This window comes from Oncorhynchus keta, chromosome 37 (genome assembly GCF_023373465.1).
Source record: "Oncorhynchus keta strain PuntledgeMale-10-30-2019 chromosome 37, Oket_V2, whole genome shotgun sequence".
In the NCBI taxonomy this organism is placed as follows: Eukaryota; Metazoa; Chordata; class Actinopteri; order Salmoniformes; family Salmonidae; genus Oncorhynchus; species Oncorhynchus keta.
Genome location: NC_068457.1, coordinates 24,484,033 through 24,508,637, shown reverse-complemented (window position 1 = coordinate 24,508,637; position 24,605 = coordinate 24,484,033). Strand labels below are relative to the sequence as shown.

At 50.5% G+C, this 24,605-nt stretch overlaps 1 protein-coding gene across 1 annotated transcript; it reads right to left on the bottom strand.

The window, feature by feature from the left end:
- Positions 1-322: 322 nt before the first annotated feature.
- On the bottom strand, positions 323-24,207 carry LOC127916611 (uncharacterized). Its single transcript, XM_052498914.1, has 4 exons — positions 23,664-24,207; positions 4,280-4,338; positions 2,807-2,894; positions 323-342 (listed from the first exon to the last, which is right to left on the bottom strand). Exons 1-4 carry the CDS (start codon positions 24,205-24,207, stop codon positions 323-325), a joined length of 711 nt encoding a protein of 236 aa, XP_052354874.1.
- Between the last annotated feature and the right edge of the window lie 398 nt (positions 24,208-24,605).

Here is a 24,605-nt window from a genome sequence, read left to right as displayed (position 1 = left end):
TTGAGACGCAGCCTGGAGTGGAGTGGAGGAGAGGACACTGGACTATTGAGACGCAGCCTGGAGTGGAGGAGAGGACACTGGACTATTGAGACGTAGCCTGGAGTGGAGGAGAGACACTGGACTATTGAGACGTAGCCTGGAGTGGAGGAGAGAGACACTGGACTATTGAGACGTAGCCTGGAGTGGAGGAGAGGACACTGGACTATTGAGACGTAGCCTGGAGTGGAGGAGAGGACACTGGACTATTGAGACGCAGCCTGGAGTGGAGGAGAGGACACTGGACTATTGAGACGTAGCCTGGAGTGGAGGAGAGGACACTGGACTATTGAGACGCAGCGTAGCCTGGAGTGGAGTGGAGGAGAGGACACTGGACTATTGAGACGCAGCCTGCTGTGGAGGAGAGGACACTGGACTATTGAGACGTAGCCTGGAGTGGAGGGAGGACACTGGACTATTGGACTAGCCTGGTGTGGAGGAGAGGACACTGGACTATTGAGACGTAGCCTGGAGTGGAGGAGAGGACACTGGACTATTGAGACGTAGCCTGGAGTGGAGGAGAGGACACTGGACTATTGAGACGTAGCCTGGAGTGGAGGAGAGGACACTGGACTATTGAGACGTAGCCTGGAGTGGAGGAGAGGACACTGGACTATTGAGACGTAGCCTGGAGTGGAGGAGAGGACACTGGACTATTGAGACGTAGCCTGGAGTGGAGGAGAGGACACTGGACTATTGAGACGTAGCCTGGAGTGGAGTGGAGGAGAGGACACTGGACTATTGAGACGTAGCCTGGAGTGGAGGAGAGGACACTGGACTATTGAGACGCAGCCTGGTGTGGAGGAGAGGACACTGGACTATTGAGACGCAGCCTGGTGTGGAGGAGAGGACACTGGACTATTGAGACGTAGCCTGGAGTGGAGGAGAGGACACTGGACTATTGAGACGTAGCCTGGAGTGGAGGAGAGGACACTGGACTATTGAGACACTGGAGTGGAGAGAGGACTATTGAGACGTAGCCTGGAGTGGAGGAGAGGACACTGGACTATTGAGACGTAGCCTGGAGTGGAGGAGAGGGACACTGGACTATTGAGACGTAGCCTGGTGTGGAGGGAGGACACTGGACTATTGAAACGCAGCCTGGTGTGGAGGAGAGGACACTGGACTATTGAGACGCAGCCTGGTGTGGAGGAGAGGACACTGGACTATTGAGACGTAGCCTGGAGTGGAGGAGAGGACACTGGACTATTGAGACGTAGCCTGGAGTGGAGGAGAGGATACTGGACTAGACGTGAGACGGACACTGCCTGGTGTGGAGGGGAGGACACTGGACTATTGAAACGCAGCCTGGTGTGGAGGAGAGGACACTGGACTATTGAGACGCAGCCTGGAGTGGAGGAGAGGACACTGGACTATTGAGACGTAGCCTGGAGTGGAGGAGAGGACACTGGACTATTGACACGTAGCCTGGAGTGGAGGAGAGGATACTGGACTATTGAGACATAGCCTGGACACTGGACTATTGAGACGCAGCCTGGTGTGGAGGGAGGACACTGGACTATTGAGACGCAGCCTGGTGTGGAGGAGAGGACACTGGACTATTGAGACGTAGCCTGGAGTGGAGGAGAGGACACTGGACTATTGAGACGTAGCCTGGAGTGGAGGAGAGGACACTGGACTATTGAGACGTAGCCTGGTGTGGAGGAGAGGACACTGGACTATTGAGACGTAGCCTGGAGTGGAGGAGAGGACACTGGACTATTGAGACGTAGCCTGGAGTGGAGGAGAGGACACTGGACTATTGAGACGCAGCCTGGAGTGAAGGAGAGGACACTGGACTATTGAGACGCAGCCTGGAGTGGAGGAGAGGACACTGGACTATTGAGAGCGTAGCCTGGAGTGGAGGGAGAGGACACTGGACTATTGAGACGCAGCCTGGAGTGGAGGAGAGGACACTGGACTATTGAGACGCAGCCTGGAGGAGAGGACACTGGACTATTGAGACGCAGCCTGGAGTGGAGGAGAGGACACTGGACTATTGAGACGTAGCCTGGAGTGGAGGAGAGGACACTGGACTATTGAGACGCAGCCTGGAGTGGAGAGAGAGGAGGACTATTGAGAGGAGCCCCTCAGGCTTAGCTTGAGGAGAGGTAACATGGAAAGAACTATAGCTTCAGGACTAACATACTGCTCTCTCCAGCTCCTTGTAGCTGGGTAGTTGGGTTAAGCAGGCGGTGTAGTTAAGCATGAGCACGGAACCCTGGTGAATTAGTTAAGGCTTTCTAGGAAGCTTTTCCCGAACCAACCACACCGCTATCGACTGACAGACATGATCTGCATCCGAAATGGCACCCTATTCCCTATATATAGTGGACTAAAACAATGTAGTGAAAAGGGTGCTATTTCAGTCCAGACGCACACTGGTACAGACACACACACTGGTACAGACACGCACACACACTGGTACCGACACGCACACACACTGGTAGAGACACACACACTGGTACAGACACGCACACACTGGTAGAGACACACACACTGGTACAGACACGCACGCACACTGGTACAGACACGCACGCACACTGGTACAGACACGCACGCACACTGGTACAGACACGCACGCACACTGGTACAGACACGCACGCACACTGGTACAGACACGCACGCACACTGGTACAGACACACACACTGGTACAGACACACACACTGGTACAGACACACACACTGGTACAGACACACACACTGGTAGAGACACACACACTGGTACAGACACAGATGTGGTGAGCAGCAGAGAGAACCCTGGTCTTACCTTCTGGAGATTCCTCCTGGACGTATGTTCCTGTCAGGTACCTGTGAACCAGCGCAGACTTCCCACTGGCCAGGTTACCCACAATGCCCTGGGGGAGGAAGAAGAACGGGGAAGTGAGGCTGTTTCCTGGTTTTGCGTATCTTCTACTTTGGCTTGTAATAATAATCAGAATGGTTGTGCTGCAGTGGATAAAGCTCAGAAGATCTTCAGAGGAAGACTGCCTCAGATGCACATATGAATATAGAGAATATGGAATATAGAGGAAGACTGCCTCAGATGCACACATGAATATAGAGAATATGGAATATAGAGGAAGACTGCCTCAGATGCACACATGAATATAGAGAATATGGAATATAGAGGAAGACTGCCTCAGATGCACACATGAATATAGAGTAAGACTGCCTCAGATGCACACATGAATATAGAGAATATGGAATATAGAGGAAGACTGCCTCAGATGCACACATGAATATAGAGTAAGACTGCCTCAGATGCACACATGAATATAGAGAATATGGAATATAGAGGAAGACTGCCTCAGATGCACACATGAATATAGAGAATATGGAATATAGAGGAAGACTGCCTCAGATGCAGACATGAATATAGAGGAAGACTGCCTCAGATGCACACATGAATATAGAGAATATGGAATATAGAGGAAGACTGCCTCAGATGCACACATGAATATAGAGAATATGGAAGACTGCCTCAGATGCACACATGAATATAGAGAATAGATGGAATATAGAGGGAAGACTGCCTCAGATGCACACAATATAGAATATGGAATATAGAGAAGACTATGGAATATAGAGGAAGACTGCCTCAGATGCACACATGAATATAGAGAATATGGAATATAGAGCACACTGAATATAGAAGACTGCCTCAGATGCACACATGAATATAGAGAAGACTGCCTCAGATGCACACATGAATATAGAGAATATGGAATATAGAATGCCTCAGATAGAGCACACATGAATATAGAGAATATGAAGACTGCCTCAGATGCACACATGAATATAGATGCACACAATATGAATATAGAATATAGAGGAAGACTGCCTCAGATGCACACATGAATATAGAGAATATGGAATATAGAGGAAGACTGCCTCAGATGCACACATGAATATAGAGGAAGACTGCCTCAGATGCACACATGAATATAGAGAATATGGAATATAGAGGAAGACTGCCTCAGATGCACACATGAATATAGAGAATATGGAATATAGAGGAAGACTGCCTCAGATGCACACATGAATATAGAGGAAGACTGCCTCAGATGCACACATGAATATAGAGGAAGACTGCCTCAGATGCACACATGAATATAGAGAATATGGAATATAGAGGAAGGCAATTCTATTCTGTTTCAAGTTTTGACCTCATTCCTGGTCTGTGTACATGTACATCCAGGACAAGACTCACTGGAGCGTTTGTATCCAATTTCAGACTCACCACTTTGAGTTCTGGTACCGATCGGCTCAGGGTCCACTCCTGGCTGTTCACAAAGGCGTCTGCAACAAAAAGAGAGAAGCCTGTCAATCAACGATACACACACGACCCAGATAACATCAGAGGTCTGACAAGCTATAATGCATGTCCTCCAGACGTCACGGCAACAAGGGTTCCAATCTGTTCCTGCTCAGTAGTCACCCACTAACAGGGAGGAAAGAGACAGACAAACGAGAAGAAAGGGAGAGGATGAGGAGACGAGTAGGAGAGACTTCGGGGGAGGATAGGAGCGTATCATGAAAGATGAAAGCTGAGTGACAGCTAGGATAGCTGCATCCTCTCAGAGATACTTCCTGTCTGGTCTGAATGGATGTCTTCAGTAGAGCATATCAGCTGTACATACACACGGAACAGTAAGTCAACAAGACCGATGATACACTACACTGAACAACTACTATACCAGCTATACCCCTGCCCATAGTAGAATCCTGCCCATAGTAGGTGTGTGTGGTATTGGCTAACGTGCTACTGGCTAGGTGTAATATCTCCCTGGCCATGAGGCTACTGGCTAGGTGGAATATCTCCCTGGCCGTGAGGCTACTGGCTAGGTGTAATATCTCCCTGGCCGTGAGGCTACTGGCTAGGTGTAATATCTCCCTGGCCGTGAGGCTACTGGCTAGGTGTAATATCTCCCTGGCCGTGAGGCTACTGGCTAGGTTTAATATCTCCCTGGCCGTGGGGCTACTGGCTAGGTGTAATATCTCCCTGGCCGTGAGGCTACTGGCTAGGTTTAATATCTCCCTGGCCGTGAGGCTACTGGCTAGGTATAATATCTCCCTGGCCGTGAGGCTACTGGCTAGGTGTAATATCTCCCTGGCCGTGAGGCTACTGGCTAGGTGTAATATCTCCCTGGCCGTGAGGCTACTGGCTAGGTGTAATATCTCCCTGGCCGTGAGGCTACTGGCTAGGTTTAATATCTCCCTGGCCGTGGGGCTACTGGCTAGGTATAATATCTCCCTGGCCGTGAGGCTACTGGCTAGGTTTAATATCTCCCTGGCCGTGAGGCTACTGGCTAGGTGTAATATCTCCCTGGCCGTGAGGCTACTGGCTAGGTGTAATATCTCCCTGGCCGTGAGGCTACTGGCTAGGTGTAATATCTCCCTGGCCGTGAGGCTCCTGGCTAGGTGTAATATCTCCCTGGCCGTGAGGCTACTGGCTAGGTGTAATATCTCCCTGGCCGTGAGGCTACTGGCTAGGTATAATATCTCCCTGGCCGTGAGGCTACTGGCTAGGTGTAATATCTCCCTGGCGGTGAGGCTACTGGCTAGGTGTAATATCTCCCTGGCCGTGAGGCTACTGGCTAGGTGTAATATCTCCCTGGCCGTGAGGCTACTGGCTAGGTGTAATATCTCCCTGGCTGTGAGGCCCATGAGCCTGACTGGGCCCAGGTCTTATTATCCATCAGAGGCCCAGCATGGCTGCCAAACAAAAGCAGCAGGCCCGTGGTGGAGCCGGTCACACTCTTAATGTTTAATATCACACCAGCTGCTCTGCGACAGGCTCTATTGGAGCCACTGAGCTCCATCTTGGCTCACTGTTGTGGCGCTGGCAGGGCCATTCTCTGGCAACACACGGTAATGCCAGAATAGATCTTTCAGGAGGAACGAGGCTAACCAAAGCCCCAATCAGAGGGGATGTGGGCGTGGCTTAGACCCATAGAGGAGAGAGGGTTAGGGGTGGAGCTAGTCATTATATACAAGGCATTCTGATGCCAACTGTCCTTACGCAACACCTTGTCTGTTATTATGGCTAGTGGACTAACAGGAGCTGTGGCCTCTACTCTGATCCGTTCTGTAGGTCCTGTGTACATTCCTCCACTTCACCCTCGGCTGTTTATGAGACAGAGATTAGACCTGGCAGGATGGATGGAAGGTTAAGTGAGGTCAGTGTGTGGGACAGTTTATTTAACTGTAGGTTACAGCTGTATGAGGAGGTTGAGTTGAGAGACTAATGTGAATGTGTTGTTTGGAATTGCATCTGCTGACTTGACTGTAATAATGGGTGGTGCATGTGTGAGTGACTGCTAAATGAGCGTGGGTGAAACAGTGTATTGTCGTCTATAATTGCAGTGTGCTGTGTACAGTTTGTGTGTGTAGTAATGCGTGGGGGGAATAAACTGCCATCCCTCTGCCACTTCAATCACTCCCCTCATTTCCCAAGACCTCCTAGACTCTCCTCCTCCTCCTCACTGGTTGTTACAGCAGATACTGTAGAACACTCAACACAGCACAAACACCTAACTAGTAACGGTCACACACACACACACACACAAACACACACCTAACTAGTAACGGTCACACACACACACACACACACCTAACTAGTAACGGTCACACACACACACACAAACACACACCTAACTAGTAACGGTCACACACACACACCTAACTAGTAACGGTCACACACACACACCTAACTAGTAACGGTCACACACACACACACACCTAACTAGTAACGGTCACACACACACACACACCTAACTAGTAACGGTCACACACACAATTCACTGCTGGTTATTGGTGTGTGTGTGGTCAGTTTTATCAGGGCCATCCAGTCACTCACCACAGTGTTACCCTGGAGGGAGCTGAGCTGACACATATAATATCAGGTCATTCCAGAAAAGGGCTCTGTTCATGCTTGTTATAATCCCACACAACACAGTGCTGTTCTAATAGAAGGCCATTTAGCAGACACTATTATCCAGAGAGACTTGGTCCAGAGAGACTTGGTCCAGAGAGACTTGGTCCAGAGAGACTTGGTCCAAAGATACTTAGTCATGCATGCATACATGTTCACGTATGAGTGGCCCGAGCGGGAAACGAACCCATGACCCTTGGCATTGCAGGCGTCATGTTCTACCAACTGTGCCACACACACCATTCAGCCCTTCCCTTTCTCCAGACACCCCCGTGTGTTATCTTGCTGGGTAAGTAGGTCACAGACCCCACCATCAGACAGGACTGAGGACCACAAACAACCCTGTTCCATTTAGGCCTCCATTTGGACCAGTGTTAGCTTTACTAATTCATCAGGGACAATCTGTGTCATGCAGACACTACAGGCAGACACGACACTACACTACAGGCAGACACGACACTGCACTACAGGCAGACACGACACTGCACTACAGGCAGACACGACACTGCACTACAGGCAGACACGACACTGCACTACAGGCAGACACGACACTGCACGACAGGCAGACACGACAGGCAGACACATCTGCAGACACGACACTGCACTACAGGCAGACACGACACTACACTACAGGCACAGGCAGACACTGCACTACAGGCAGACACGACACTGCACTACAGGCAGACACGACACTGCACTACAGGCAGACACGACACTGCACTACAGGCAGACACTGCACACGAGACACTGCACTACAGGCAGACACGACACGACAGGCAGACACACTGCACTACAGGCAGACACTACACTACAGGCAGACACGACACTGCACTACAGGCAGACACGACACTGCACTACAGGCAGACACGACACTACACTACAGGCAGACACGACACTACACGACAGGCAGACACGACACTACACGACAGGCAGACACGACACTACAGGCAGACACTACAGCAGACACTACACTACAGGCAGACACACGACAGGCAGACACGACACGACAGGCAGACACACGACACTACACTACAGGCAGACACGACACGCAGACACGACAGGCAGACACGACACTACACGACAGGCAGACACGACACGACACTACAGGCAGACACGACACTACACGACAGGCAGACACGACACTACAGGCAGACACTACACTACAGGCAGACACGACACGACACTACAGGCAGACACGACACGACACTACAGGCAGACACGACACTACACTACAGGCAGACACGACACTACACTACAGGCAGACACGACACTACACTACAGGCAGACACGACACTACACTACAGGCAGACACGACACTACACTACAGGCAGACACGACACTACACTACAGGCAGACACTACACTACAGGCAGACACGACACTACAGGCAGACACGACACTACAGGCAGACACGACACTGCACTACAGGCAGACACGACACGACAGGCAGACACGACACTACACTACAGGCAGACACTCACACACAGGCAGACACACTACACTACAGGCAGACAGTCACTACACTACAGGCAGACACGACACTACAGGCAGACACGACACTACACTACAGGCAGACACTACACTACAGGCAGACACGACACTACACTACAGGCAGACACGACACGACAGGCAGACACGACACGACAGGCAGACACGACACGACAGGCAGACACGACACGACAGGCAGACACGACACGACAGGCAGACACGACACGACAGGCAGACACGACACGACAGGCAGACACGACACGACAGGCAGACACGACACTACAGGCAGACACGACACGACAGGCAGACACGACACTACAGGCAGACACTACACTACAGGCAGACAGTCACTACACTACAGGCAGACACACTACACTACAGGCAGACACACACACTACAGGCAGACACACTACACTACAGGCAGACACTACACTACACAGGCAGACACTACACTACAGGCAGACACTACACTACAGGCAGGCAGACACGACACGACAGGCAGACACGACACGACAGGCAGACACGACAGGCAGACACTACACCACAGGCAGACACAACACTACACTACAGGCAGACACACTACACTACAGGCAGACACGACACTACACTACACTACAGGCAGACACTACACTACAGGCAGACAGTTACTACACTACAGGCAGACAGTTACTACACTACAGGCAGACAGTCACTACACTACAGGCAGACACTACACGACAGGCAGACACTACACAGACAGGCAGACACTACAGGCAGACAACACACAACAGGCAGACAGTCACGACACAGACAGGCAGACAGTCACAACACTACAGGCAGACAGTCACGACAGGTGACAAAGACAGTGGTTACACGACAGGCAGACAACCATACAGGCAGACAGTCACGACACTACAGGCAGACAGTCACTACACTACAGGCAGACAGTCACTCACACACTACAGGCAGACAGTCACGACACTACAGGCAGTCAGACACTGACACTACAGGCAGACAGTCACCAGACCTACAGGCAGACAGTCACCACACTCAGGCAGATGTTCACCACACTACAGGCAGAGATTACTCTCACTGCACTACAGGCAGACACAACACGACAGGAAGACAACACGACACTACAGGCAGTCACCACGACACTACAGGCAGACAGTCACCACACTACAGGCAGACAGTCCCCACACTACAGGCAGACCACGACACCCCTATTTGATGGGTCCCAGAGTTGAGAAACAGGCAGACACCACACTCAGGCAGGCAGACACCTCACCTCCAGGCAGACACCACACTACAGGCAGGCAGTCACCCACTACAGGCAGCAGTCACCACACCACAGGAGGCAGACACCACAGGCACAGGCAGGCAGACACCACACTACAGGGGGCAGACACTACACTACAGGCAGACACGGCACACAGGGACAGGCAGGCAGACACGACACTACAGGCAGAGTCACTACACAGGCAGACAGCTGGCACTACAGGCAGACACGTCACTACAGGCAGACAGCCAGGCAGACACCTACACTACAGGCAGACACTTGACACTACAGGCAGACACTGTACAGGCAGACACGGCACTACAGGCAGACACGACACTACAGGCAGACACACTACAGACACAGACAGTCACTACACTACAGGCAGACAGACACACTACAGGCAGACACTACACTACAGGCAGACACTACACTACAGGCAGACACTACACTACAGGCAGACACTACACTACAGGCAGACACTACACTACAGGCAGACACTACAGGCAGACACTACACTACAGGCAGACAGTCACTACACTACAGGCAGACCGTCACTACACTACAGGCAGACCGTCACTACACTACAGGCAGACCGTCACTACACTACAGGCAGACCGTCACTACACTACAGGCAGACCGTCACTACAGTAGACTACAGACATACACTACATGACAGGCAGACACTACAGTTGAGGCAGACTGACAGACACTACACACACCTATTAATGCCTTGAGTACCAAACAGGTGATTTCAAAGACGTGGTTATGGGAAGGCTGTGGACCATATTTTCCGACGTTATCCCAACCCATTGTATTCCACCACATCAGTCCAGTCTCCATCTCCACATCACCAGTGTCTGAGGACAGCAGGTGTCCCGTCATCTGACATTTTACAGCGTCTCAGACCTTGAGCTGTGAAGCACCACTTCAGAAGATGTTCATGACTTGATTGTGGGCAAGAGATTAATCTACTGCATCAATGTAGTGGACCACAACATATTTCTGAAAGCATTTGATGGGTCCCAGAGTTGAGAAAACACTGGGATAGATAACACATGATGACAACAACCCTCCCTCCTCCTCCTCATCCTCCTCCTCCCTGATGTGTAAAACATTTAAATAAGTCAGTGTCCCCTCTAACCCCGCCTCTGTCTGATGGTCTATTGGGATTGGTCAAACAACAGCGGGACTGGAAAGAATCCAGTAAGAGGGGCCCCTATTGGCCGACTGGTACACAGGGGTGTATTGTTGCCCTGGTACCCCGGTCTGTAGTTATGGGATCTAGCTGGCTGGCTGTGTGGCGGATCACAAATGGCCGCCTGTGTTCTGCTCACCTCTCGCTGACAGACAGGATGTTGTTATAGCTGCATCCTGTTTTCAGAGCTGGGGGACCGGCCAACACCGCTCCAGTTTCCCCGGTGGCTCCCAGTAAATGAGTGGCTAATAGCCACTTGACTAACAAGCTACATGACTGACTAGCCCTGTATGCCATCATGCTACACTGGTACAAAGCATTAGCCAGCCATGAGTATTTACACCTGCATTGACTATCTAGCTATCCCATCTTAGTGTTCAATTCACTAACTACCCCCTTCACTGACCTGCAACTGTGGAGCTCACCTGGGAAATGCCCCCAGGGTCAATGCTATTAACATTATGTTGATTTGGTGGGTCAGCAGAGAATGAAGAGAGCATTCCCAGCCCAACAATGTGTGTGAACCACTGGGCTACAGAAGTCCACCTGCCCCGTATCAATTCATCAACCATCACGTCACCTTGTCACCGCGCCCACACAGTGCCTGGCTGCCAGCGTCCGTCCCTTCACTCTGTCACCACACACACCACCTGTTGGCTCTCACTGGTGCGTGTTTCACAGCCGACACACACACACACACACACACACACAGGAAGGGAACTTGCCACTCAGCACTCTGTGTTAATGAGTCATTAACATGAAACAAATGTTGACTCTGGCTGCTGCCAGAAGAAAGCAGGGAATTGAATGTATCCATCCTAGATTATCACAGTATGGCTATTTTAGTGACACACACACACACACACACACACACACACACACACACACACACACACACACACACACACACACACACACACACACACACACACACACACACACACACACACACACACACACACACACCAGGGATTCTGTAGGGAAAATGTACTTCTTACCAAATTCTGATGTGAACTTTGAAGACGTTAGAATAACTGTCCACATTTACTTTTCCTAAGCCAACAAGACGAGTACCGAACAAACAGTAAATCACTAGCCTATTTCAATCTACTATCCCCCATAGTAGAAACAGACTCTGGGACAGCTGTGGGAGGCAAAAGTGAGATTGGAGGAGAGAGATGGAGAGTGAGTGAGTGAGTGAGTGAGTGAGTGAGTGAGTGAGTGAGTGAGAGAGAGATGGAGAGGAGAGAGATGATGGGGAGGAGAGAGAGATATGGGGAGAGAGAGATAGATATGGGGAGAGAGAGAGATATGGGGAGAGAGAGATGGAGAGAGAGAAGAGATATGGGGAGAGAGAGATATGGGGAGAGGAGAGAGATGGAGAGAGGAAGAGATATGGGGAGAGATGAGAGAGAGGAGGAAGAGATAGGGGGAGAGAGAGATGGAGAGGGAGGAAGAGATATGCAGGAGAGAGATGGAGAGGGAGGAAGAGATATGCAGGAGAGAGATGGAGAGGGAGGAAGAGATATGCAGGAGAGAGATGGAGAGGGAGGAAGAGATATGCGGGAGAGAGATGGAGAGGGAGGAAGAGATATGGGGGAGAGAGATGGAGAGGGAGGAAGAGATATGGGGGAGAGAGATGGAGAGGGAGGAAGAGATATGCAGGAGAGAGATGGAGAGGGAGGAAGAGATATGCAGGAGAGAGATGGAGAGGGAGGAAGAGATATGCAGGAGATATGAGATGGAGAGGGAGGAAGAGATATGGGGAGAGAGATGGAGAGGGAGGAAGAGATATGGGGAGAGAGATGGAGAGGGAGGAAGAGATATGCAGGAGAGAGATGGAGAGGGAGGAAGAGATATGCAGGGAGAGAGAGATGGAGAGGGAGGAAGAGATATGGGGAGAGAGAGATATGGGGAGAGAGAGGAGAGGGGGAAGAGATATGGAGAGGAGGGGAGGAAGAGATATGCGGAGAGAGATGGAGAGGGAGGAAGAGATATGGGGAGAGAGATGGAGAGGGAGGAAGAGATATGGGGGAGAGAGATGGAGAGGGAGGAAGAGATATGCAGGGAGAGAGATGGAGAGGGAGGAAGAGATATGCAGGAGAGAGATGGAGAGGGAGGAAGAGATATGGGGAGAGATGAGAGATGGGGGAGAGGGAGAGGGAAGAGATATGGGGAGAGAGACAGATGGAGAGGGAGGAAGAGATATGCAGGAGAGATGGAGAGGGAGGAAGAGATATGCAGGAGAAACAGATGGAGAGGGAGGTAGAGATATGGGGAGAGACAGATGGAGAGGGAGGAAGAGATATGCAGGAGAGAGATGGAGAGGGAGGAAGAGATATGGGGGAGAGAAATTGAGAGGGAGGAAGAGATATGGGGGAGAGACAGATGGAGAGGGAGGAAGAGATATGCAGGAGAGATGGAGAGGGAGGAAGAGATATGCAGGAGAGACCGATGGAGAGGGAGGAAGAGGGGAAAATAGTGATTAGAGAAGTAGAAAGACAGGGGTAAGGAGGAAGAGAGATGCACATGGCCCAGTGGTCTGTCTCCCAGAGAGATCCACAGACTCTTTGTATTTATTAGGGATCCCCATGCTGCCAAGGCAGCAGCTACTCTTCCCCCCTTCTCTCTACCTGCCTCCCTCGCTCTGCGCAATATAGAGCTGAAGGAGTGAGAGAGAAAGTCATTTTTCTTTGTCAGGCCTCTTCACATGTTCAGTGTGTGAGTCAGTGAAGAGGTGAAGAGAGTAGAACAGACCACTTTAAAAAACAACTTTATTTAACTAGGCAAGTCAGTGAAGAACAGATTCTTATTTACAATGACGGCCTCGGAACAGTGTAACCCACTGTCATTCTAAATGAGAACTTCCAGGGGCAGAACAACAGATTTTTACCATGTCAGCTCAGGGATTTGATCTTGCAACCTTCCGGTTACTTGCCCAACGCTCTAACCACGAGGCTCCCTGACAGATAAAGATTGAATAAGTAATCCTGGTAGCAGATACCAAAAGGGAACCGGCTGTAAAAGGTCAAGGTTGAATGGAGCTGAAGGGTGGGACTAATAACAACAAGATAACTAATGTAAAATATACCGGGTCTGTAAAATGTATATCGGTTCAGAACGTTTGTGAAATAGTACAGTTAAAAATATATGGCAAACAGAAATAGAAGACAGGACTAAAGACAAACACAATATAACTATTGTAAAATACTGTGTCTGTTAAATGTATATAGTATATATAAGCTGGAAGTAGAAGCCTAAGTGTTGTTGTTCATTAGTTACTCCGATTAGGAGAGGGGTGGTAGGGTGAATAATAAAGGAAGGTATATTCTAAAACAGGGTGTGTGTGTGTGTGTGTGTGTGTGTGTGTGTGTGTGTGTGTGTGTGTGTGTGTGTGTGTGTGTGTGTGTGTGTGTGTGACGAACGAACACACACACGTTCAAAAGTTGAGTCACTTATAAATGTCTGTGTTTTAAATAAAAGCACATTTTTTATCCATTAAACTAACATCAAATTAATCAGAAATACAGTGTAGACATTGTTAATATTGTGAACGGCTGATTTTTAATGGAATATCTACATAGGCGTAGAGGCCCTTTATCAGCAACCATCACTCCTGTGTTCCGATGGCACGTTGTGTTAGCTAATCCAAGTTTATCATTTTAAAGGCTAATTGATCATTAATTCCAGAAGGGTTTTCTATGTTAGCACAGCTGAAAACGGTTGTTCTGATTAAAGAATCAATAAAACTAACCTTCTTTAGACTAGTTGAGTATCTGGAGCATCAGCATTTGTGGGTTCGATTACAGGCTCAAAATGGCCAGAAACAAAGAACTTTCTTCTGAAACTCGTCAGTCGATTCTTGTTCTGAGAAATTAAGGCTCTTCCTTCCTTGTTCTGGGATTGATTTTCACTTCTCGCACCAAAGCACGTTAATCTCTAGGAGACAGAACGCGTCTCCTTCCTGAGCGGTATGGTATGGTCTAGAGGTCGACCGATTATGATTTTTCAACGCCGATACCGATACAGATTATTGGAGGACCAAAAAAACCGATACCGATTAAAATCTGACAATTTTTTTTATTTTTTATTTCTTTGTAATAATGACAATTACAACAATACTGAATTAACACTTATTTTAACTCAATAGAAAACATCAATAAAATCAATTTAGCCTCAAATAAATAATGAAACATGTTCAATTTGGTATAAATAATGCAAAAACAAAGTGTTGGAGAAGGAAGTAAAAGTGCAATATGTGCCATGTAAAAAAGCTAACGTTTAAGTTCCTTGCTCAGAACATGAGAACATATGAAAGTTGTTTTTTCCTTTTAACATGAGACTTCAATATACCACGGTAAGAGTTTTGAGGTTGTAGTTAATATAGTATTTATAGGATTATTTCTCTCTATACCATTTGTATTTCATATACCTTTGACTATTGGATGTTCTTATAGGCACTATAGTATTGCCAGTGTAACAGTATAGCTTCCGTCCCTCTCCTTGCCCCTACCTGGGCTCGAACCAGGAATACATCGACAACAGCCACACTTGAAGCTTGAATGAATGATTACGGGCCTGCTGCTGCTCAGTCAGACTGATCTATCAAATCAGACTTAATTATAACATAATAACACACAGAAATACAAACCTTTGGTCATTAATATGATCGAATCCGAAAACAAAACGTTTATTATTTCAGTGAAATACAGAAGCGTTCGGTATTTCATCTAATGGGTGGCATCCCTAAGTCTAAATATTCTTGTTACATTGCACAACATTCGATGTATGTCATAATTACGTAAAATTCTGGCAAATTAGTTCGCAATGAACCAGGCAGCCCAAACTGTTGCATATACTCAGACTGCGTGCAATGAACGCAAGAGAAATGACACAATTTCACCTGGTTAATATTGCCTGCTAAACTGGATTAGTTGTTATAACTCGTGATTATGACTGATTGATTTTTTATAAGATAAGTTTAATGCTAGCTAGCAATTTACCTTGGCTTCTACTGCATTCACGTAACAGGCAGGCTACTCGTGGAGTGCAATGGTTAGAGACTTGGACTAGTTAACTCTGCGGTTGCAAGATTGGAACCCCTGAGCTGACAAGGTGAAAATCTGTCGTTCTGCCCCTGAACAAGGCAGTTAACCCACAGTTACTAAGGCCATTGAAAATAAGAATGCATTGAAAATAAGAAAACGCCCAAACATACCGATTTCCGATTGTTATGAAAACTTGAAATCGGCCCTAATTAACCGGCCAATCCGATTAATCGGTCGACCTCTAGTATGGTCCCATGGTGTTTATACTTAAGTGCTATTGTTTGTATAGATGAACGTGGTACCTTCATGCGTTTGGAGATTGCTCCCTTGTCTGAACCACAGACTTGTGGAGGTCTACATTTCTATTTATGAGGTCTTGGCTGATTTATTTTGATTTTCCCATGATATCAAGCAAGAGGCACTGAGTTTGATGGTAGACCTTGAAATACATCCACAGGTACACCTCCAATTGACTCAAATTATGTCAATTAGTCTATCAGAAACTTCTAAAGCCATGACATAATTTTCTGGAATTTTCCAAGCTTTTTAAAGGCACAGTCAACCTAGTGTATGTAAACTTCTGACTAAAAGCAGGGGCTAGCCTGGGCTGGGTTGGACTGGGCTGGGTTGGACTGGAGAAGACCTGGGCTGGGTTGGGCTGGAGTGGAGTGGAGTAGGCCTGGACTGGGCTGGACTGGGAAGACCTGGCCTGGGCTGGGCTGTTGGAGTAGGCCTGGGCTGGGGGGCTTGGGCTGGAGTGGAGTAGGCCTGGGCTGGGTTGGGCTGGAGTGGAGTAGGCCTGGACGGGACGGGGCTAGCCTGCGCTGGGTTGGACTGGGCTGGACTGGAGTAGGCCTGGGCTGGGTTGGGCTGGAGTGGAGTGGAGTAGGCCTGGGCTGGGTTAGGTTGGGCTGGAGTGGAGTAGGCCTGGACGGGGCTAGCCTGGGCTGGGTTGGACTGGAGTGGAGTAGGCCTGGACGGGGCTAGTCTGGGCTGGAGTGGAGTAGGCCTGGACTGGATGGGGCTAGCCTGGACTGGGTTGGACTGGAGTAGGCCTGGACGGGGCTAGCCTGGGCTGGGTTGGACTGGAGTGGAGTAGGCCTGGGCTGAGTTAGCCTGGGCTGGGTTGGACTGGAGTGTAGTGAGTAAAGCCTACAGTTTGTCCGAGGCCCAGTGTTTTGATTAAGAGACAACAGCAGAATGACAAACAGCTTGGCGCTAGCTTAATGTTTACCTTCTCTGGTGGGAAGGAGGGAGAGAGGGGCTGAGAGAGGTGAAATACCCATGTGCAGCAAGATTTGTGTCCTGTTGCCACAAGAAAAGGGCAACCAGTGAAGAACAAACACCATTGTAAATACAACCCATATTTATGTTTATTCCAATTCTTTACTTTAACTATTTGCACATCGTTACAACATTGTATATAGACAATGTCATTTTAAATGTCTATTTCTCTGAAACCTTTGAGAGTGTAATGTTTACTGTTCATTTCTGATTGTTTATTTCACTTTTGTTTATTATCCATTACAGTTACTTTGGCAATGTAAACATATGTTTCCCATGCCGATGAAGACCTTTGAATGGAATTGAAAAAAATTGAGAGAGAAAGAGGGTGGGAGGGATGAAAACTGTCTCAGATAAACATAGCCTTCAAACAGAACAGAACACTGAGAGACTAGATTGCCTTGGCTTAGTTAGCCTGGAAATTTGTGCAAAGGTCCCCTCAGGTAAAAAGTAGTGTAAAATAACCATGAAACTATCCAACAGCCTGAAGCCCACAGAAACAGACAGTGCTTTCATGATGGGGTCACTGAGCGTAGAGAATAACAGAACCAAACTACTACAGAGCGGTAGCCTAAATATATGACTATTTACCACATAGATCTATTCAGGACTTTTCTAAATGGTCCCCTTGTTAAAGCTACTGGACTGGTGAAACAGAACAATAGCAAAATATCACCACACTGACAAAGGTAGTGGAATAACACATGAAGAGAACGATGACAGGAATGGCAGAGGAGAGAGAGAGAGAGCGAGCGAGAGAGAGAGACGATGACAGGAATGGCAGAGGAGAGAGAGAGAGAGCGAGAGAGAGAGAGAACGATGACAGGAATGGCAGAGGAGAGAGAGAGAGAGCGAGAGAGAGAGAGAGAGAGAGCGAGAGAGAGAGAGAGCGAGAGAGAGAGAGAGAGCGAGAGAGAGAGAGAGAGAAAATTTGGCAGCCCTCCAACCCAAGCTAGCTGACTGACAAAGACACACTTGCGGGTGGCCGCTCTGTCTCTCTCACAAACAGCGACTGCGGTTGTGAAAACGCAACACGCTGGCGCTAAACAATGGTGGGCAGAGCCCTGGAGTGTGTCACACACACACACAGTGTGCCATGGCTGGCTAACGCAGGGGAAAGCAAGAGGGCAGGCGGCTGTAGGGTGCCCACTTGCACTTGCCAGTGCCAACCACAGCGGTGACCAGACCACATTGTGCCCTCATTTGACCTTGAGGCCCTGGTTCTAGAGCATTAGAATGGATCCTTTGAAAGGACAAGCCCTATGCTAGGAATCTGTTATAGTCTAAATAACACTAGGCCTGGTAATTATTGACAACAGAACAGGTTCTTGCTCAACACGTGTGTGTTACTAAGTAACTCAAACAAGGTGGAGGTATTTTACTGACAAGGTACCAGCATGGTGACGGCGTCACTGCAAAGCTAAACAACATCCCTCCTTTGTCTGAATGACAACAGAGCAGAATCCTCAGAGATGTCAACAAGCATTCTGAGACTAGAATGTGACTGAACAGAATTCTGTTGTAAACTATTTCTACATCAGGCAGGTAAAGATAAACATGTCTTTCAAGTCCAGGTTCCCATTAGACCAGACCAGGGTTAGAACCATTAGACTAGACCAGGGTTAGACCATTATCTTTGACTAGACCAGGGTTAGACCATTAGACTAGACCAGGTGCTGTAATGAAATGACCATGTGAGACTAGACCAGGGTTAGACCATTAGACTAGACCAGGGTTAGACCATTAGGCTAGACCATTAGACAAGACCAGGGCTAGACCAGGGTTAGACCATTAGACTAGACCAAACTACACAATTATCTTGGTTAGACCATTAGCAAAGACCATTAGAGCATTAGACTAGACCAGGGTTAGACCATTAGACTAGACCAGGGTTAGACCATTAGACTAGACCAGGGTTAGACCATTAGACTAGACCAGGGTTAGACCATTAGCTAGCTAGACCAAATTGCTAAGATTAGACAAGACCAGGGCTAGACCATGAAATGTTAGAAAAGTATTAAAAGAATACTAGACCAGGGTTAAACCATTAGACTAGCTTAGACCATTAGACTAGACCAGGGGGTTAGACCATTAGACTTAGACCAGGGACCAGGACCAGGGTTAGACCATTAGACTAGACCAGGGTTAGACCATTAGACCATTAGAGAGACCAGGGTTAGACCATTAGGACTAGACCAGGGTTAGACCATTAGACTAGACCAGGGTTAGACCATTAGACTAGACCAGGGTTAGACCATTAGGCTTAGACCATTAGACTAGACCAGGGTTAGACCATTAGGCTTAGACCATTAGGTTAGACCAGGGTTAGACCATTAGACTAGACCAGGGTTAGACCATTAGACTAGACCAGGGTTAGACCATTAGGCTAGACCATTAGACAAGGGTTAGGGTTAGACCATTAGACTAGACCAGGGTTAGACCATTAGGCTAGACCATTAGACAAGACCAGGGCTAGACCAGGGTTAGACCATTAGACCATTAGCTAGACCAGGGTTAGACCATTAGGCTAGACCAGGGCTTAGACCATTAGACTAGACCAGGGTTAGACCATTAGGCTAGAACAGGGATAGACCATTAGACTAGACCAGGGTTAGACCATTAGGCTAGACCAGGGTTAGACCATTCTTGGGTTAGACCATTAGACTAGACCAGGGTTAGAGCACGGGTTAGACACAGACCAGGGTTAGACCTTAGGCTCAGGGTTTTTAAGACAGGGTTACACACTGTCTTTCATGAGGTGACCAGGGTTAGACCTTTTCCTCCCAGTTTGAATCTCACCTGTCCATAACAGGGGTTTAAACCCATCATGCTAGACGTGGGGATAGACCATTACGAGAACACACACCCTCCCTGGGTTAGCCATTAGCTGAACAGGGCCCCATTGAAGAGCTCTTCACACAGTGAGCCATTAGACACAGGGGCCAAATGGACTAATGATACTATTGTCTAAGTCAGCAGCAAACCCACAGGCCCTACCAGGGTTAGACCATTACGACAGGCCCATTAGACTAGACGCACAGGCCCTACACACGCACTGTCAGGCCTACACACACACAGGCTCTACACACACACAGGCTCTACACACACACACTCTCACACGCACAGGCCCTACACACGCACAGGCTCTACACACGCACAGGCTCTAAATGGACGCACACACACACGCACAGGCCCTACACACGCACTACACGCGCACAGGCCCTACACACGCACAGGCCCTACACACGCACAGGCCCTACACACGCACAGGCCCTACACAGGCCCTACACACGCACACACGCACAGGCTTACACACGCGCGCACGCACAGGCCCTACACACGCGCGCACGCACAGGCCCTACACACGCGCACGCACAGGCCCTACACACGCACAGGCCCTACACACGCGCGCACGCACAGGCCCTACACACGCGCACGCGCACGCACAGGCCCTACACACGCGCGCACGCACAGGCCCTACACACGCGCGCACGCACAGGCCCTACACACGCGCGCACGCACAGGCCCTACACACGCGCGCACGCACAGGCCCTACACACGCGCGCACGCACAGGCCCTACACACGCGCGCACGCACAGGCCCTACACACGCGCGCACGCACAGGCCCTACACACGCGCGCACGCACAGGCCCTACACACGCACGCACGCACAGGCCCTACACACGCGCACGCACAGGCCCTACACACGCGCACGCACAGGCCCTACACACGCACACACACACAAGAAAAACAAACAGGGTTGAGGTGACACACATGGTGGGTGCAGCCCAACAACCGTTCATCCCCTGAGGCCCTGGAGACAGGCAGGCAGCGTAGTGTGTGTGTGTGTGTGTGTGTGTGTGTGTGTGTGTGTGTGTGTCACTAATCGGACTTCATGCGAGACAAAGGGTGACAAATCAGCCAAGCATTCTCACATCGGCATATATGGCCCTCATATTGTAATGCGGCACGTGTTCCCTCCTCTTCTCCCTCTCACCTCCTGGCTCCTTTCACCACAGACATTACAGAGGATACAGCTTTCGCCCAGATAAAGACCAGCTTATTTCCTAGATAAGATATGACTACATATGTAAACACCTCTAACCAGTAAGGCCGTAGCACGCCTACACACCACGTAGGCCGTAGCCGCCTATGACCGGTAGGGCCGTACACACGCCTATGACCGCACAGGCCCGCCTACACCGGCAGGCACAGGCCCTGACACGCGCACGGCAGGCCCTATGACCGGTAGGGCACGCACAGGCCTATGACCGGTAGGGGCACAGGCGCCTATGACCGGTAGGGCCGTAGGCCTATGACCGGTAGGGCCGTTCAGCCGCCTATGACCGGTACGTAGCATGACCGGTAGCATTCGCCGTAGCCGCCTATGACCGGTAGGGCAAAAGCAGTCTATGACCGTAGGGCCAGGCTCCTATGACCGGTAGGGCCAAAGCCGCCCTACGACAGGGCCGTACATTACGACCGGTAGGGCAGCTTTAGCCCAGATAAATGACACGGTAGGCCGTAGCCCTATGACCGGTAGGGCCGTAGCCGCCTATGACCGGTAGGGCCAGGCCCTATGACCGGTAGGGCCGTAGCAGTCTATGACCGGTAGGGCCGACCGCCTATGACCGGTAGGGCCCAACTAACCGTCTATGACCTGGTAGGGCCGTAGCAGCTATGACCGTAGGGCCGTAGTGTGTGACCGGTGTGGGCCGTGCCGCCTATGACCGGTAGGGCCGAAGCCGCCTATGACCGGTAGGGCCGGCCGCCTATGACCGGTAGGGCCATCCGCCTATGACCGGTAGGGCCGTAGACGCCATGACCGGTAGGGCCGTGCCGCCCTATGACCCCCGTCCGTCTATGACTCCTGCCCGTCTATGACCTTTAGGGCCCACAGCATTATGACCGGTAAAGGCCGTAAATGCCGCCTATGACCGGTAAAGACCGTAGCCGTCTATGACCGGTAGGGCCGTAGCCGCCTATGACCGGTAGGGCCGTAGCCGTCTATGACCGGTAGGGCCGTAGCCGTCTATGACCGGTAGGGCCGTAGCCGTCTATGACCGGTAGGGCCGTAGCCGTCTATGACCGGTAGGGCCAAAGCCGTCTATGACCGGTAGGGCCGTAGCCGTCTATGACCGGTAGGGCCGTAGCCGTCTATGACCGGTAGGGCCGTAGCCGTCTATGACCGGTAGGGCCGAAGCCGTCTATGACCGGTAGGGCCGTAGCCGTCTATGACCGGTAGGGCCGTAGCCGTCTATGACCGGTAGGGCCGTAGCCGTCTATGACCGGTAGGGCCGTAGCCGTCTATGACCGGGCAGGGCCGTAGGGCCAAGTCTATGACCTGTAGGGCCGTGTTTGCCGTCTATGACCGGTAGGGCCGTAGCCGTCTATGACCGGTAGGGCCGTAACCGTCTATGACCGGTAGGGCCGAAACCGTCTATGACCGTAGGGCCGAAGCAGTCTATGACCTGTAGGGCCGAAGCCGTTATGAGGTAGGGCCAAAGCCGTCTATGACCGGTAGGGCCGTAGCCGTCTATGACCGGTAGGGCCGTAGCCGTCTATAACCGGTAGGGCCGTAGCCGTCTATGACCGTAGGGCCGTAGCCGTCTATGACCGGTAGGGCCGTAGCCGTCTATGACCGGTAGGGCCGTAGCCGTCTATGACCGGTAGGGCCGTAGCCGTCTATAACCGGTAGGGCCGTAGCCGTCTATAACCGGTAGGGCCGTAGCCGTCTATTTCCACACCGCTGTGACACACTGTGTGTGTTAGAGCTCTGGGCCTGAAAAACCCAACGGGCCCGGCATTATACACTGGGTTAGGGCCGGGCAGGGCCTGTTGTCTCATCAATAACTAGGGTACGGACAAGGATCTGGTACCACTAAAGAGATCAGTAACAGTTTGAAGCAGACATTTGCTCTGCAGTCCAGTACATATCATGGTGGCAGAAGTGCTTAAACCTCATCCAATAGAAGACCAGAACATTGTCAGAGTCCACGGGAGAGATTCTTTTACAGAAAATAATTATGTTCCTTGAGTTGTCGGAGTTCAAAGCGACTAAAAATGCCCTCGGTCTCATCATTGAACAGAACAGGAAGGAGAGGCGTTGCTATGGATACTCACACAAGCAGAGCCATTCAGGTCACATGCAGCGTGAGTAGAGCAGGGAGCGAGGGACAGACAGAAGAGCAGCTAATGGATATTGATGGAAGATCTTTCTGATTTAGGGTTCGGACACGAACGGGCCTTCAATTTGGAAGGAGAAATCGGGCCTTGGTAGGGTAGGGCCTGAATGTTGGGGGCATGGGTAGGGTAGGGCCTGAACGTTGGGGGCATGGGTAGGGTAGGGCCTGAACGTTGGGGGCCTGGGTAGGGTAGGGCCTGAACGTTGGGGGCCTGGGTAGGGTAGGGCCTGAACGTTGGGGGCCTGGGTAGGGTGGGGCCTGAACGTTGGGGGCCTGGGTAGGGGTGGGGCCTGAACGTTGGGGGCCTGGGTAGGGTGGGGCCTGAACGTTGGGGGCATGGGTAGGGTGGGGCCTGAACGTTGGGGGCATGGGTAGGGTGGGGCCTGAGCGTTGGGGGCATGGGTAGGGTGGGGCCTGAACGTTGGGGGCATGGGTAGGGTAGGGCCTGAACGTTGGGGGCATGGGTAGGGCCTGGGGCTGAACGTTGGGGGCATGGGTAGGGTGGGGCTTGAACGTTAGGGGGCATGGGTAGGGTTGGGGCCTGAACGTTGGGGGCATGGGTAATGAACGTTGGGGGCATGGGTAGGGCTTGGGGGCTGAATGTTGGGGGCATGGGTAGGGCTTGGGGCTGAATGTTGGGGGCATGGGTAGGGCTTGGGGCTGAACGTTGGGGGCATGGGGGCTTGGGGCTGAACGTTGGGGGCCTGGGTAGGGTAGGGCCTGAAATTCATGCCCGTGCAGAGCTCTAGTGTGTCTCAGCTCATATGAACCAGTCATATGGGTTACACACACAATGTACATAACTACATTTAGCCATAACATCTGAACACACACACACACACACACACCCACACACACCCACACCCTATTCTAGGCATATTGACTGATTGACAGTACCTCCCAACAAGTCACACAGCATCTTGGCAGATGAGAGATGTCAGCAGCACAGGGTGGTGGGGCAGGGTAGAGTAGGGCTTGCTGTGTGTACTGACTGTTGAGTGTCTTAAGTTCAGATGTCAGATACAGTAGAATCTCAGTGTTAGCTGATGTAGGTTGAGCAAACATCTAGCTGACCTGCTGTGTAAACTGAGGTAGACATGGATCTATTGCTGCGTACAGTTGGTGCAACGTCACCAACCCTACCCTTTCTGACACCAGTCTCTCGCGCTGGCACC